Raw genomic sequence first — 13,842 nt, 5'->3', positions numbered from 1 at the left:
CCAACTTCCCATAGTTCTTGAGGTTTCCCTCGCCCAGCCTGTGGGCTGACTGGCCTGCGCATGAAAGCTTGAGAACCAGACCCCACGCAGAACCGGTCGCTGCGTCCCGCTTTGGAAGCGCTCCCTTCCCGCGGGCACCTTCGGTGGCTGTCACAGGGCCCCTCTCCCCCTCAGTGCAAGGTGAGGTGAGCTGATCCGGAGGGCCTGAGGGAGGTGAGCTGATCCGGAGGGCCTGAGACAGGTGAGCTGATCCGGAGGGCCTGAGACAGGTGAGCTGATCCGGAGGGCCTGAGACAGGTGAGCTGATCCGGAGGGCCTGAGGGAGGTGAGCTGATCCGGAGGGCTAGAGGAGCTCGTGCACGGAAGCGCTCGGGTCAGTGGGGAGCAGGGCTCAGTGGAGCTCTGGAATCCAGAGGCCCGGCTGACACCTCGTTCATAGACACGTTGTGGAGAAAAGCCTGGCCACCCACTTCCTGCCTTTCTGACCTGGCACTTCCTCTGGTGGCTGCGCTCACCAGATGTGTGGCCTCAGTCTCATGAGCCTTTTAGAAAAACCACATCCTATCGGGAGGTCTAGGATCTGAGGTTGACGGCTGACCAGTCAGCTCTCCTTGATTCTAAAGTGTCAGTCGGTCCTAAATGACCAATATAGAACACCAGCACTTAAAAAAAAAAATTCTTTGTGGTAGTGGGGATTGAACCCAGGAGCATTCTACCTCTGAGCTATACCCCCACCCTATTTTATTTTTATTTGGAAACAGGGTCTCACTAGGTTGATGAGAGCCTCACTATCTGCAAAGGTTTTCCTCGAACTTGTGATCCTCCTGTTTCAGCCTCCCAAATACTGGAATTACAAGCATGTACCCACCATGCTTGGCTTCCTTGGGCCATTTGTAGTTCTGGTACCAAAAAAAAAAAAAAAAAAAAGAAAGAAAGAAAGAAAAGAAAAGAAAGAAGTAAAGAAAAGAAAGAAAAGTGGTAATCTTACTAGCCCCCTCCTATCTCCTTTTTTTGTTTTTTTTTTACTTTTTTGCAGGTCTGGGATAGAACCCAGAGGCATTCGACCCCTGAGCTACACTCCCTGCCCTATTTTTTTAAATTCTTTTTATTTTGAAACAGGGTCTCACTGAGTTGCAAAGGGCCTCACTTAGTAGCTAAGGCTGTCCACAAACCGCGATCCTCTGGTCTCAGCCTCCCGAATGCTGGGATCACAAGCCGTAAAGTACCACCACGCCCGGCTCTCTTATCTCTTATTAAACTAGAGCACGGTATGTGTCAGGCACATTCTACACTTGACCTTAGTTCTTCACAGTAGCTGTGCCAAGTCAGTATTTTAGAGCTGAGCATTCTGAGGCTCAGTTTGCCTGTCCACTGTAAGTGGTACCTGACCCAAGCCTGTATAGCTTTCATGTACCAAACTGTAAGGTAGTGAGGCCCTTTGAAAGTTAGCGAGACCCTGTTTCAAAAGAAAAAAATAAAATAGGGTTGAAGGTGTAGCTCAGAGGTAGATGCCTCTGGATTCAGCCTCCGGTACCACAAACAAATAAATAAACGGCCCAAGAAGTTATCTAGCAGGATACTGGCCATGGTATGTTGGCTCTCTAAGCCTCCGAATTTTCTTCTAAGTTGGGCCCACTTGAAGGGAATAGACGAGGGGACCGCCTTGATCTCGGAATCACTCTTTCATCTGGGAGAATGCTTCAGGATAGAGGAAGAACAGCTGTGTGAGTTTTGCTGCGCTGTTTCCCAAGAACAGGTTGAGAGCCTTGTCTAGTACATTAATCAGTCCTGAAGATAAATCTCTTGGTGAGAAATTGTAAAAACTGTCCATGCTTTGCAACTTGGCACGTTTTCTAATTTGGTGATATAAATCATGGGGCTGAGCATTATTTTTTTTTTTTTGTCCTGGCTGCCTCTGCCTAGAAGCTCAGGCCAATTAAAAGTGTTTTTCCTTGATAACAAAAGAAATAGAAAGTCATTGCTAAATTGTGTGTGTGTGTGTGTGTGTGTGTGTGTGTGTGTGTGTGTGTGTGTGTGGTACTGGGGATTAAACCCAGGGGCATTCTACTTCTGAGCTACACCTCCAGACATTTTGTTTTTTAATTTTTTTGTTTTGAAACAGGGTCTTTCTAGGTTAATGAGAGTCTCATTGCTTGCTGAGGCTGTCCTTGAACCTGCCATCCTTCTGTGTCAGCCTCCCAAGTACTGCCATTACAGGTGTGTATCACCACGCCCAGCTTAACATTTTTTTTTTAAACTATAGAAAATCTTGTAGATAGTGTTTGCTCCATGACCACCCAGGGGTTCCAGATGAATACCAGGCAGCATTTATTATCAAGCAGCAGAGGGAGGAACCGTTGATTTTTAATTGCTGGAGCTCTTTGTAATAAGGAGTCATAACACGGTTGGTGTAATGGTTGTATTGAATGATACAGCCAGAGTCCTGAACTTCAGGTTAATTTTTTTTTCAGGTTGGAATGACAACAGCACTAACAGGAATGACTGTTGGGTGAATACTGACTACATCCCAGGCACTCAGAGGCCTTCCTACCTCTGCACCATCTCTCCTTGCTGGGATCCCAGGCACTCAGAGGCCTTCCTACCTCTGCACCGTCTCTTCTTGCTGGGATTAAGCCCAGATGCTTGTTGTCAGTAGCTGCTCAGTGGGATCTGTCTCTTTTGAGCTTTTCAGTAGTTTGGGCGCAGTGAGGATAAACAACTGGTTCAGCGCAGCCTCGTGATTGTGAGCGTGCGCGCTGGGCCTGTGCTCCTACCGTTCCGCCTGTATTTAAACCCGCCGTGCCTCAGTTTCCTCATTTGTAACATGGAATGACCATGTGATATAGAGTTATGAAGATTAAATACATTGATACCTGTGCAGGGCTTGAACAGGGCTTGGGCACACTGAGCCCTTACTGTGATTCTTTGTCAAACAAATAACCTTTAAGTTCCTTCTTATTTAATACCAAATACCAGGGATTTTGGACTCAACATTTAGGAAAACACCCCTCTTCCTCCTCAACATATAGGATAACAATCCTCTTCCTCTTCTTCTTCCTCTTCTTCTTCTTCCTCTTCCTATTCCTTTTTAAAATTTTTTTTCCTTGTGGTACTAGGATTTGTGTTTTTTTGTCATAAATTCTTTTTTTATTCTTAGATTATAGACTTTTGGAGAATATGCAATGTTCATATTTCATTATATCTATAGATTAGTTTCAACAAGTATAATCAAAATACAAAGTCTTTGAGTACATTAAAAATCTGAGACCTCTCTTTAATACTTGGAGTGGACAAGGTGGAGTGTCTGAGTTAACTCTTCTATCTCCTTAGTCCACTCAGACTCTCATCTGAAGTTTTCCATATCTCATCAGTACCCTTGTGGTACTAGGATTTGAACCCAGGGGCATTCTACCTCCAACCTACATTCCCAACCCTATTTTATTCTTTATATTGAAACGGGGTCTAAGTCGTGGAGGGCCTCACTAAATTGCCGAGGCTGACTTCAAACCTGTGATCCTCCTGTCTCAGCCTCCCAAGTACTGGGATCACAAGTGTGTGCCACCTCACTCCGTGCTTGTTTTTTTTTTTTTTTTTTTTTTTAATTTTGAAACAGGGCCTTGCTAAATTTCGAAGGGCCTTGCTAAATGGCTGAGTCTGGGTGCGAACCTCTGATCCTTCTGTCTCAGCCTCTCAAGCATTGGGATACCAGGCCAAGGAAAAGTTTCTCCTTGGTTACAAAAGATATAGAAAGTCATTGCTAACCATGCCTGGCTAGCATTTCTCTAAGTTCAGAAATTCTGGTAGCTCATAGAGGATGGGACTTTGAGGAAGGACCGGGCGGTTTATAGCTTCTGAGTCTCTTGAGGAGGCCCGGAGCTGCTGGCCTCGGGGCTTTCCGAAGCCCAGGTGCTTTTGTGCAGTGATGTCTTCCTTCCCGAGGATGTCAGGGACATTTCTCAGCCGTGATTTCACTGCTACTTCAGCTCTGTGCATATCTAACAGATTCTATTGTTGTTTCTCTCTCCTCTTGTGGCTTCACAAAGATAGATTTTTAAAAATTCATTAAGTTGTACCATTTTGGAATGCAGCTTTGGTTGGAGAGTTTATATTTATTCTGAAAGATTTCCTGAAGTTTAAAAACCAGGTCATTTAAAAATATTATTAGAGCTGGGCGTGGTGGTACATGACTGGATCCCAGTTCTTGGGAGGCTGAGACAGGAGAACTGCAGGTTCAAGGCCAGTTTCAGCAACTTAGTGAGACTCAGCAACCCCCCAAGACCCTGTTTTTAAAATAAAAAGTAAAGCTGGGCATGGTGGCGTACACTTGTAAACCCAGCATTCGGGAGGCAGAGACGGGAGGATCGCGGTTCGCGGACAACCACAGCTATTACTAGGTGAGGCCCTTCGCAACTCAGTGAGACTGTTTCAAACATAAAAAGACTAAAAAATAGGGTTGGGGGTGTAGCTCTGAAGTAGAATGCCCCTGGGTTCCATCCCCAGTACTGAAAAAAAAAAAAAAAAAGAAAGAAAGAAAGAAAGAAAAAGAAAAATCCACTGACTTTAAAAAGGGTCCACTGACCTCTTGCCGTTCATTCAGGATTAATGCCCACACTAAGGACTCCTGGTGCTGAAGCGACACGTGGCTTGGCTGCTCAGTGCCGCAGCCCCAGCCTGTGCTGGGCAAGCAGGGGCCGGTGGACACAGTGGCTCCTCCGCTTGGCCCTGGGACTCCTACAGGCCTCGGCTGCCTTACTCAGACGGCGGGAGAGGGGGCCTGGGTCCCATCTGCCACTGCCGTATTTCCTTGGGTGATACCTGTGGCATCTGACATTGCTATTGATAACCGATGCATTGTTTGTTCACTGATGCTTCTGTTGTTATCTCCTGGTACCACCTGCTTCCTAATTTCAAGGAAGTAAGCAGAGGAACTAAGTGGGAGGCACTTGATGGCACCCCAGGAATACCCCAGAGCCGCAGTAACCCCATCTTCAATGCCTACTTTCATGTAACTTTTTTTTTCTTTCTATTTGTAGGGATTGAACCCAGAGGCATTCTACCTCTGAGCCACACCCCCAGCCCTATTTTCCTTCTTTCTTTCTTTCTTTCTTTCTTTCTTTCTTTCTTTCTTTCTTTCTTTCTTTCTTTTTTTTTTTTTTTGTTGTTGTTGACATTGTTTGTTTTGAAACAGAGTCTCTAAGTTGCTGAGGGCCTTGCCAAAGTGTTAAATCTGGCCTTGAACTTGCTGACCTCCTGTCTCAGCCTCCCAAGTATGGGGATTACAGACATTTTGCACTACATCTAGCTCTCCATGTAACATTTTTACTAAGTCCTTTAGTACTTCTCTTTTAATGTTTTCTAGAGAACGTTTAAAAATTATTCTACTCTTAGCCAGGCACGGTGGCACATGCCTGTAATCCCAGTAATTGGCAGGCTGAGACAGGAGGGTGGCAGATTGAAAACCAGCCTCAGCAACTTAGTGATGCTTTGGGCAACTTAGCAAGACTCTGTTTCCAAATTAAAAAGATATCTATGGCTAGGGGTGTAACTCAGAGGTAGAATACCCCTGACTTCAGTCCTCCATACCCCTCTCCTGAAAAATCACTCTACTGTTAATATGAGGAAATAATAAAAATCGCAGGCATTGGGGGGATACTTTGGGCTGCTATCTCCATGGACCCACGGGTGGTGACTGGCGACTCTTCTGTGTTTTGCATATTTCTATTAATACTCTGACTTATGATGTCTTTTTATTGTGCCCTCCCAACCATCTTCTCTGTCCCTTGAAAGAAAGAGTCATTCTGCTTTCTGTACTTAGTCCTGGTCTTGGTACCCCCTTCTGCTACTCACATAGGTGTTGGTGTATTTAAAGAAGTGTTCTGCTTAAAGAAAGCATTCATTGTGGCAGACATGTTCATTAAAGAAACCATTAATTAATTAATTTTATGTTGAAGATTCACCCCAGCCCTGTTTTCTTTTTCTTTTTTCTTTTGAAATAGGGTCTCACTAAGTTGGAGGGTCTCACTACCTTGCTGAGACTGGCCTTGAACCTGTGATCCTCCTGTCTCTGCCTCCCAAGTACTGAGATTACAGGCATGCACCACCAATCCTGGCTAGAATATGAATTTATTAAGCATAGCATCATCTTCCTGGCATACAGCAGTAGGATGTTAAGGTGCCTTAGCCTGTTGTTCAGGGAGAAGCCTTCCTACTCCTGCACCTCGTGGGAACACCCTTGCGGGTTGCTCATTCCTGCTCTGGTCCTCGGCCAAGCACTGGGTGTTTAGCCGTAACACAGATGAAAGAATTCTGAAACTCTTAAGACTCGGAACAGCCAGCAAACCCCTCTCCGCTTCAGATGGGAAGAGGCTAGGACGGGGTCTATCTGGGACTGGCTTACTTTTAAACACTGCACTCTTTGGCCCCGGACTGATTTGGCCACAGACACAATGGGGCTGCTCTTTATCGGAGGGCAGAGCACTGTGTATTTATTGTTCAGTGTGGGGTTTGTTTTCCTTCGGCCAGCAAGCGGGAGCCTCCCATTTTCTGAGCAGTAGTAACACCCCTGGAGGCTGGCCTTGGCTGACATGCCCTCCCACCCGCAGGCCCGCAGCCCAGCCAGTGCAGCTGACCCCTGGAGCCTGGGAAGCCGGCTTCCTCTCACTCTCCGCCGGGCTGGCATGCGGGTGCCGAGCACAGCCCGGGACTTACAGCTGTCGTTGTCGCTGACTTTCTGACCCGCGTTTCCAGCTGAGAATGCAGGCTGAAAAATGTAGGACCAGTAGTCGAAACGTTAAGAAGGAGCTGGTGATCGAGTCTCCCCTGCAGTACAAGGATGCTGCGGCTCAGGGGGACGTGGAGGCCGAGAGCCCAGGCCCCGTGCTGGTAAGGGGGCTCGCCAAGCGCTGCTGCGTCCGCACGTGGGGGCCGCGCTGTGTGTGTGTGTGTGTGTGTGTGTGTGTGTGTGTGTGTGTGCGCGCGCGCGCGTGTTGGGCGCCTCTTGCCTCTGCTGGACTATAAAACTTGCTCTGCCTGTCTACGGTGATCTCTCTTTCTCTCTGTCTCTCGATTGGGTGAGGTCCTCTTTGAGTCTTCTTTGCAAAGAGAGAAATGTTGAGGTTTTGTGGTCTCCAGGAAGTGTCTTTGTTTAGAACAATTAAGTATTGTTCAAAATTCTGTCCCACCTTGCCACGGTATTTCCAAACACACACTGCAGGGTTGAAAGAAAGACCTGCTTTGCAAAATGCAGACCTTTGCTATGTCATCTACTGATGTCCTTGAGAGAACGAGGCAGGTATCTCGGGGAGAGGGGAGTCAAGAAACGCGGCTGTTGAAAGGACGTGCGTTCTCTCTCAGTCATTGGAGTCGGTTTGCCTGGAGCAGAGTAGAAAAGTCCTGGACTTTGAGCCAAGTGGTAGAAAAGTCTCTGTTAACGTCGCCAGCTTCTTCGCACTGAGGCTGGTCCGCTGCCTCGGTGGACTGCGCGAGGGAGGAATGTGGAAAGCGGTTGTGTTATCAGTGAGTAGGCTGTGCTTCTCTCTTGGAATGTCTTTAGGACAATAAAGGCATATAATTTTTTTTAAAGCAAAAACTACCAACATGCATCACAGAGGGCACAATTGAGCCTTTCAAGTGATCTGTTAAAGGGATTGTTAACTAGCACTTACAGCTTTTATATAGTGATTTTTAAAAAAGAAAAGAAAAATTCAGTAGCTGTGTGTGAAATGTATGGTTACTAATGTACTTGATTTTCCTCTCTGTCTCTCTGTGTCTGTCTAGCTGTCTGTCTGTCTGTCTCTTTCTTTTGGTACTGGGGATGAAACCCAGAGGCATTCAAACTCTGAGCTATGCCCTCAGCCCTTTCTATTTTGTGTCTTTGAAACTGGGTCTCACTAGGTTGCTGAGGCTGATATTGAACCTGTAACCCTCCTGTCTCAGCCTCTCAAGGACTGGGATTATAAAAGTATGCCACCACATCCAGCCTATTTTACTTAATTTTCAGTTAACATCTGTAAGAATCTAGATTTAAGCTTTTTTTTCCCCTCTTTTTTTGTGATACTGGTGGTGGAACCCAGGGGCTTTCTTCCTCCGGGCTATCTTCCCACACCTATTTTATACTTTATTTGGAAACAGGGTCTCACTAAGTTGCTGAGAGCCTCACTAAGTAGCTGAGGCTGGCTTTGAACTTGTGCGGTCCTCCTGTCTCAGCCTCCCAAGCGTGGGGATTACAAGCGTGCGCCACCATGCCCGGCTAAGCTTTTCTTTCTTTCTTTCTTTCTTTCTTTCTTTCTTGCTTTCTTTCTTTCTTTCTTTCTTTTTCTTTCTTTCTTTCTTTCTTTCTTGGTGGTACTGGGGTTCCTGGAAGCCCTTCTACCTCCGGGCTACACTCCCAGACCTATTTTTACATTTTTTTAAAATTTGGAAACAGGGTCTCCTAAGCCAGCGCACGAGGCTGGCTTCGAACCTGCGCGATCCTCCTGTCTCGGCCTCCCTAGCGCGGGGATGGCAAGCGTGCGCCACCACGCCCGGCGAAACAGGGTCTCCTAAGCCAGCGCACGAGGCTGGCTTCGAACCTGCGCGATCCTCTTGTCTCGGCCTCCCAAGCGCGGGATGACAAGCGTGCCCGCCACGCCCGGCCGAGCTTTTCTCATGACGGATTTTACTTGCTCTGAACTGCTTTCCTCTGACCCATGGGAGATGCGCTGTGTTGCCTTCAGAATTCGATTGCTAATCCCGAACCAAAGAAGTCAATGAAATATTATGGCCTTTTCTCCAAAGATTTCCATCTTAGAGATTTTGGTTTCCTTTTCTTTGCTTCCCAAAGCATCTTGTCTAGAAATGTTCATTGTCTTCAGCTCCTGTCTCCTAGTCTAACCGCCTGCTCCTGGACCGCGTCTCCCCAGCTGCTTACACGCTCTAGAGACTTAACTCCTGGAAGCTCCCTGCGGATGTAGCTTGTTCTTTCTTGGAGGAAGTTATGTGGTTTTTTATTCCCTTGTGAATATTCTTAAAAATCTTCTGTCAGGATTCTCCAGATGCATAGAATACTTGTCTAGAGGATTCACACATGTAGAGAGATGTCATGGGATTTTTAATCAGAAGTGACTTCAGAAGGAATTCACTTCCCTTTCTAGTGCTCTAGGACCTTTGCGTTCTGGTTACTTGTTGAGGTAAAGCTTACCCCAGGCGTTCCGCAGGGAGGTCTTTCCCCCTGCACCTGGTGGGAATGCTCCTCAGGGCTCAGAAGCTGAGAGCTGGGCCCTGTGCACCTGCGGAGAGGTGTCAGGGAGCCTTGAAGGAGGCAGAGATACCAAGGGAAAACTGTTCTTATCTGCCAGTGTTTTCTCTTCTCCTATCCAGCTAAGCAAGAGTATCAGATAAGGAGAGTGCGGCTGTTTAAGCAGGGCCTGTGCCCCGGGTAGGTCTCACCTGTATGCCTGCAGCTCCCCACAGCACATGCTGGGAATCCAACTGGTTTCTCAGGATAATTTTTCTGAAGTGGGCAGAGGAGCCGTGAGATCTGTTGGTGGAAGCGCTGCCCATGCCTGTGATGTCAGGGCCCGTGTGCTCGGTGAGAATCCCCAAGTATGTAATTTGAGTGCGTTATACCCAGAGGCACTTAAATGCAGGTAACATTTCACGCAGCCAGTAGCATCTGAAATCAAGTTTCGCTGGTTTTAGTTATGCACACAAACAGTCTTTGGGAGAAAATGTTGAATAGTTTAAAAAGATCAAGAATGACTAATGCTTATAATAAGAAGTGTGAGGAGGAAGGAGGAGTAGGGGGAGTGCTCCTTATCCTTACACTCCCAAAGCGACCACTATTAATAATTTCTGCTGTATACTTCCAGACTTTCTCTTGGGCATGTAAAAACACAATGTGTGGGTGTTTGGAAAATATATGAGTATAGTATAGATTTCTAACAATTTCTCCAGAACACATCAAAAACTTATTTATTTGTCACTGTAAGTAGATGAATACTATTATCATTATTTGTGGTCTAGGGGCATTCTACCTTTGAGCTACACTTCAGCCCTGTTGTTGTTGTTGTTGTTGTTGTTGTTGTTATTATTATTATTATTTCATTATCACTATCACTATTATTTGAAACAGGGTCTCACTAACTTGCATGGAGCCTCGTTCAGTTCCTGAGGTTGGTCATGAACCTGCAATCCTCCTGTCTTAGCCTCCTGAGTACTGGGATTACAGGTGTGGGCCACCACACCTGGCTTATTGTGGTAGTGGGGATTGAACTCAGAAGTGTTCTATCTCTGAGCTACACTCCCAGCCCTTTTTAACAATTTTGAGTGGTGCACACTTGTAATCCCGGGACAGGAGGATCGTGCTTTGTGGACAGCCTCAGCTACTTAGTGAGGCCCTCTGCAATTTAGTGAGACCCTATTTCAAAATAAAGAATAAAAATAGGGTTAGGAGTATAGCTTGGAGGCAGAATGCCCTTGGGTTCAATGTCTAGTACCGAAAAAAAAAGAAAAAGAAACAGGATCTTGCTAAATTATGTATACTGGCTTTGAACCTGTGATTCTCCTCTCAGCCTCCCAAATTCTGGGATTACAGGTATGCCCTACCACACCCAGTTTTTGCTATTATTTTTAATGGGAGTATAGCATGCCATTATAATTTGGTAGTTGTTCAGTTTGTTACAGATTCTTTGTGTATTAGTAACAATGCTACAGTGAATGTATCTGAAAACACTTCTGGGAGCCCAAGCTTTATTTGTGTGTGCACTTTCTGTTACAAGTTTCCTTTTTGATTGGCAATAAAGTTTCTTTTCCCTCTTAATGGTAACACTTAAGGTTTCCCTTAGCACTCCCTGCTTACTCCACTGATTCTCAAAATCAGGGTTTTTGAGAAGCATAACTCGGGCATTATAAAGTGTCAGAGGCTGTGGGGTTCAACTGACAGACACCTGCGTAGGTGGATGCTACCCCTGCATGGTGACAGTAAGCCTGGGATTGGGGTGTGTGTGTGAAACTTCTCGGGTCCCATCCAGGCTTGTTGCTGAACCCACTGACCAGTGACCGCGGGCTGTGAGTGACCAACAGGACAGTAAGGGTCTTCTTGATGTCTATGTGTTACTTACCCGATGCATGTTTGCATACCGATTTCTGCCTCCCAAACTTGTAAGTGTGCCCTGGAAGTCATTTATTCTAATGTTACTGTGCAGCTATGTAGAGGAACAGAGCGTGGTCTGGAGGGTAAAAAAGGGCTGGTCTCTAGATCCTTAATGTGGCCTCTTCCTTGGGTAACTTTTGCGAGGGGTGAGGATTGCAGCGCAGGTCTTATTTTGTGACTTTTGATGGATGAAAAATAAGATAGATGGGTATGGTGATGAGCACCTGTAATCCCAGTATTTTCTGAGACAGGAGGATTGCAGGTTCGAGGCCAACCTTGGCAACTTAGTGAGGCCCTCAGCAGCTTTGTGTGACTCTGTTTCAAAATGAAATAGAGTGAAGGTGGAGCTCAGAGGTAGAACAGCTCAGGAATGGAAAGAAAAGGAAAAAAGATAGGAAGATGGAGAAGAACTGAATTTTTACATATAAGTTGTGATCAGGTATTTTTTGCAAACTATCTTTTGAAAGACATCTTTGGGGTTCTTTATGTTTTTCTGGGATCTTTGATGTTAAAAACTGATTTTGAGTTCTTAACTTATTTTTTAAAGGGGTTCTTTTTTGTGAGTGTGTCTTTTTGGAACAGGGGATCGAACCTAGAGCGCCGTACCTACAAAGCAGGCACTTTGCCACTGAGCTACATCCCAGCCCCAGAATTTGAGTTTAATGTTTTAATGAACCTATGATCACTGTCGCTAAACATCTGTGAGGGTAGCACCCGTGCCGATGTGGAGAAGACCAGAAAGGACACGGCTTCGGACTGACTGAGTCCGGGCACCACGTGGTCACTCTGCACTCTCTTCCTAAGAGGGAGGGAATGAGGCTAGGAGACCGTTTCTATCCCTGGAGTTCTGTAAGGAGAGAAGGCACAAACCCTAAAGTGTAAGCTCGGTATGGGTAATACTGATGTTGTCAGTATCCCATAAGACTTTACGTTACGGGGATGAGCTCTTAACTTAGCCTTTCTGCCCTGTAGGTTTTCCTGCATCCATAGACACTATTTTAAAATAAATTAAGTAAACTGGACATGATGGTGCAAAGCCTGTAATCCCGTGCTTGGGAGGCGGAGACAGGAGGATCCCAGGTTTGAAGACAGCCTCAGCAATGTAGCAAGACTCTCAGCAACCTAGAGAGACCCCGTTTCAAAATTAAAAAAATATATATTTAAAAAGTATGTGTGTGGGGGGGGCAGGGAGTATATTTCAGAGGTAGAATGCCCTTGGGTTCAACACCCAATACTACTCAAGTAAATTAATTTAAAAAATAATTAATTAATGATATTATGTTAGTAATATTAGTATTTCCTCCGTGTTGAAATACTGGGGTGTATTAAGCTTTATGTAGAGAAATATTCCCAGCAGACAAAGCCAGGGAGTTGTCCGGGTTCCGAGGCTCAAGCCTTCGCTCTGGGCTTTCTGTGTTTCTCGTTCACTTGTTGATTCAGAGTTTATTCAATCCTACTTGTAAGTCCTGGGACCTTCCCTGCCTCCCAGCACTGCCCTGGGAAGAAGGGGCTCGGTCCTCAGAAGTGCCTTCACGTGATGGGTTCAGACAAGGTGGATGCCGATCTTACACTCTCCCTCTGAACACCTCGTCAGGTAACGCTGAAGTCATCGTCAGCCCCAGGAAGGGCATGCTCTCGGCTATTTTTTTAGCCCTAAAGGCAGGCTCAGCTGGCTTGAAGGAGGCAAGGGGACCTCTGGCATTCCTGACTACAGTTTGCACAAATGACTCTCCACTCTTGTGCCTGTATTTTGTAGAGTGGTCGGTGGAAGGAGCTTTGGAGAAGGGCATGATTATTTTATTTATTTACTTATTTATTTTGTAGTACTGGAGATTGAACCCAGAAAAATTCTAACTTCAAGTTACACCCCCAGCCCTATTTTTTAATCTTTATTTTTGAAACAGGATCTTACTAAGTAGCTGAGGCTGGCTAGTGACTTACGATCCTCCTATTTCAGCCTCCCAAGTATTGGGATTACAAGCACGCACCACCAAGCCTGGCTTAGAAGGGCGTGTTTACATAGGATGCCGGTACCCAGAACTGGTCTCACACAACTACAATCCCAGCACTTGGGAGGCTGAGACAGAGGACTGCGGCAGAGCCGGGATTACAGACTTCTAGCCAGATTTTCTAACATCTAGGGTTTTGTTGGGGTGAGTTCTCGGCTCAGGAACTCGGGGTCTGCAGGGTCCTTGGCTAACGTGACGGAAAAGAATTTGAGCACGCGCCAGTTAGAGACATGAACAGAGGTTTATTGGGGAAAAAGGGAGGAAATACACATTCAAGAGAGAATGCGGGCCACCTCAAGATGAGGAAGGCATATTGGAAAATTCAGGGTTCTCTTCTTATAGGGGACTTTCGTGAGGGGTGGCTAGAGACGGTATGTGAGGATGAGCTCAGTCTGGTAGTCCCAAGGAGGTTTATGGTGGGCAGGTGGTCTGGCAGCCTTAGGGTGGATGATCTTGGTTGATTGGGGTCCTCATTAGCTGATTGATAGATAAGTTAGAATATCCTAAATTATAGGTTTTCTCGGAGATATTGTTAACTCTAGGATCTACAGGTTTCCCAAGAATTTATGGGAGAGTCAGGTCTGGGAAAGAGAACTGGTTTGTGGACCAGAGGCAGAAGCACTTCAGCTCCAGGTTCTTATACCAAAGTTATATTTTTTACTTTTCCTTCCTGTCTGTCTCCTTTTTACCTACTTATTTCTT

General features: G+C 46.0%; 1 protein-coding gene across 10 annotated transcripts in view; it reads left to right on the top strand.

Moving 5' to 3' along the window:
- DOCK9 (dedicator of cytokinesis 9) overlaps window positions 1-13,842 on the top strand; it is a gene marked incomplete at both ends in the record, with an annotated part of 303,105 nt that overhangs the window by 113,274 nt on the left and 175,989 nt on the right. For 4 of the 10 annotated variants that reach the window (XM_080690200.1, XM_080690199.1, XM_080690196.1 and 1 more), the window contains one exon: window positions 6,754-6,882. The exons of 2 other annotated variants lie outside the window; for them this stretch is intronic. In XM_080690200.1, coding sequence (XP_080546326.1) covers window positions 6,754-6,882 — 129 coding nt within the window. Of the gene's footprint in view, window positions 1-6,558; window positions 6,883-13,842 lie in introns of those variants that run through there. 4 more of the 10 variants (XM_080690193.1, XM_080690201.1, XM_080690194.1 and 1 more) reach the window with 2 other exon arrangements.

The sequence above is a fragment of the Muscardinus avellanarius genome (genome assembly GCF_963383645.1).
Source record: "Muscardinus avellanarius genome assembly, chromosome: 2".
Classification (NCBI taxonomy): domain Eukaryota; kingdom Metazoa; phylum Chordata; class Mammalia; order Rodentia; family Gliridae; genus Muscardinus; species Muscardinus avellanarius.
The sequence above is the reverse complement of the archived record's forward strand: the minus strand, read 5'-3'. Positions and strand labels throughout refer to the sequence as shown.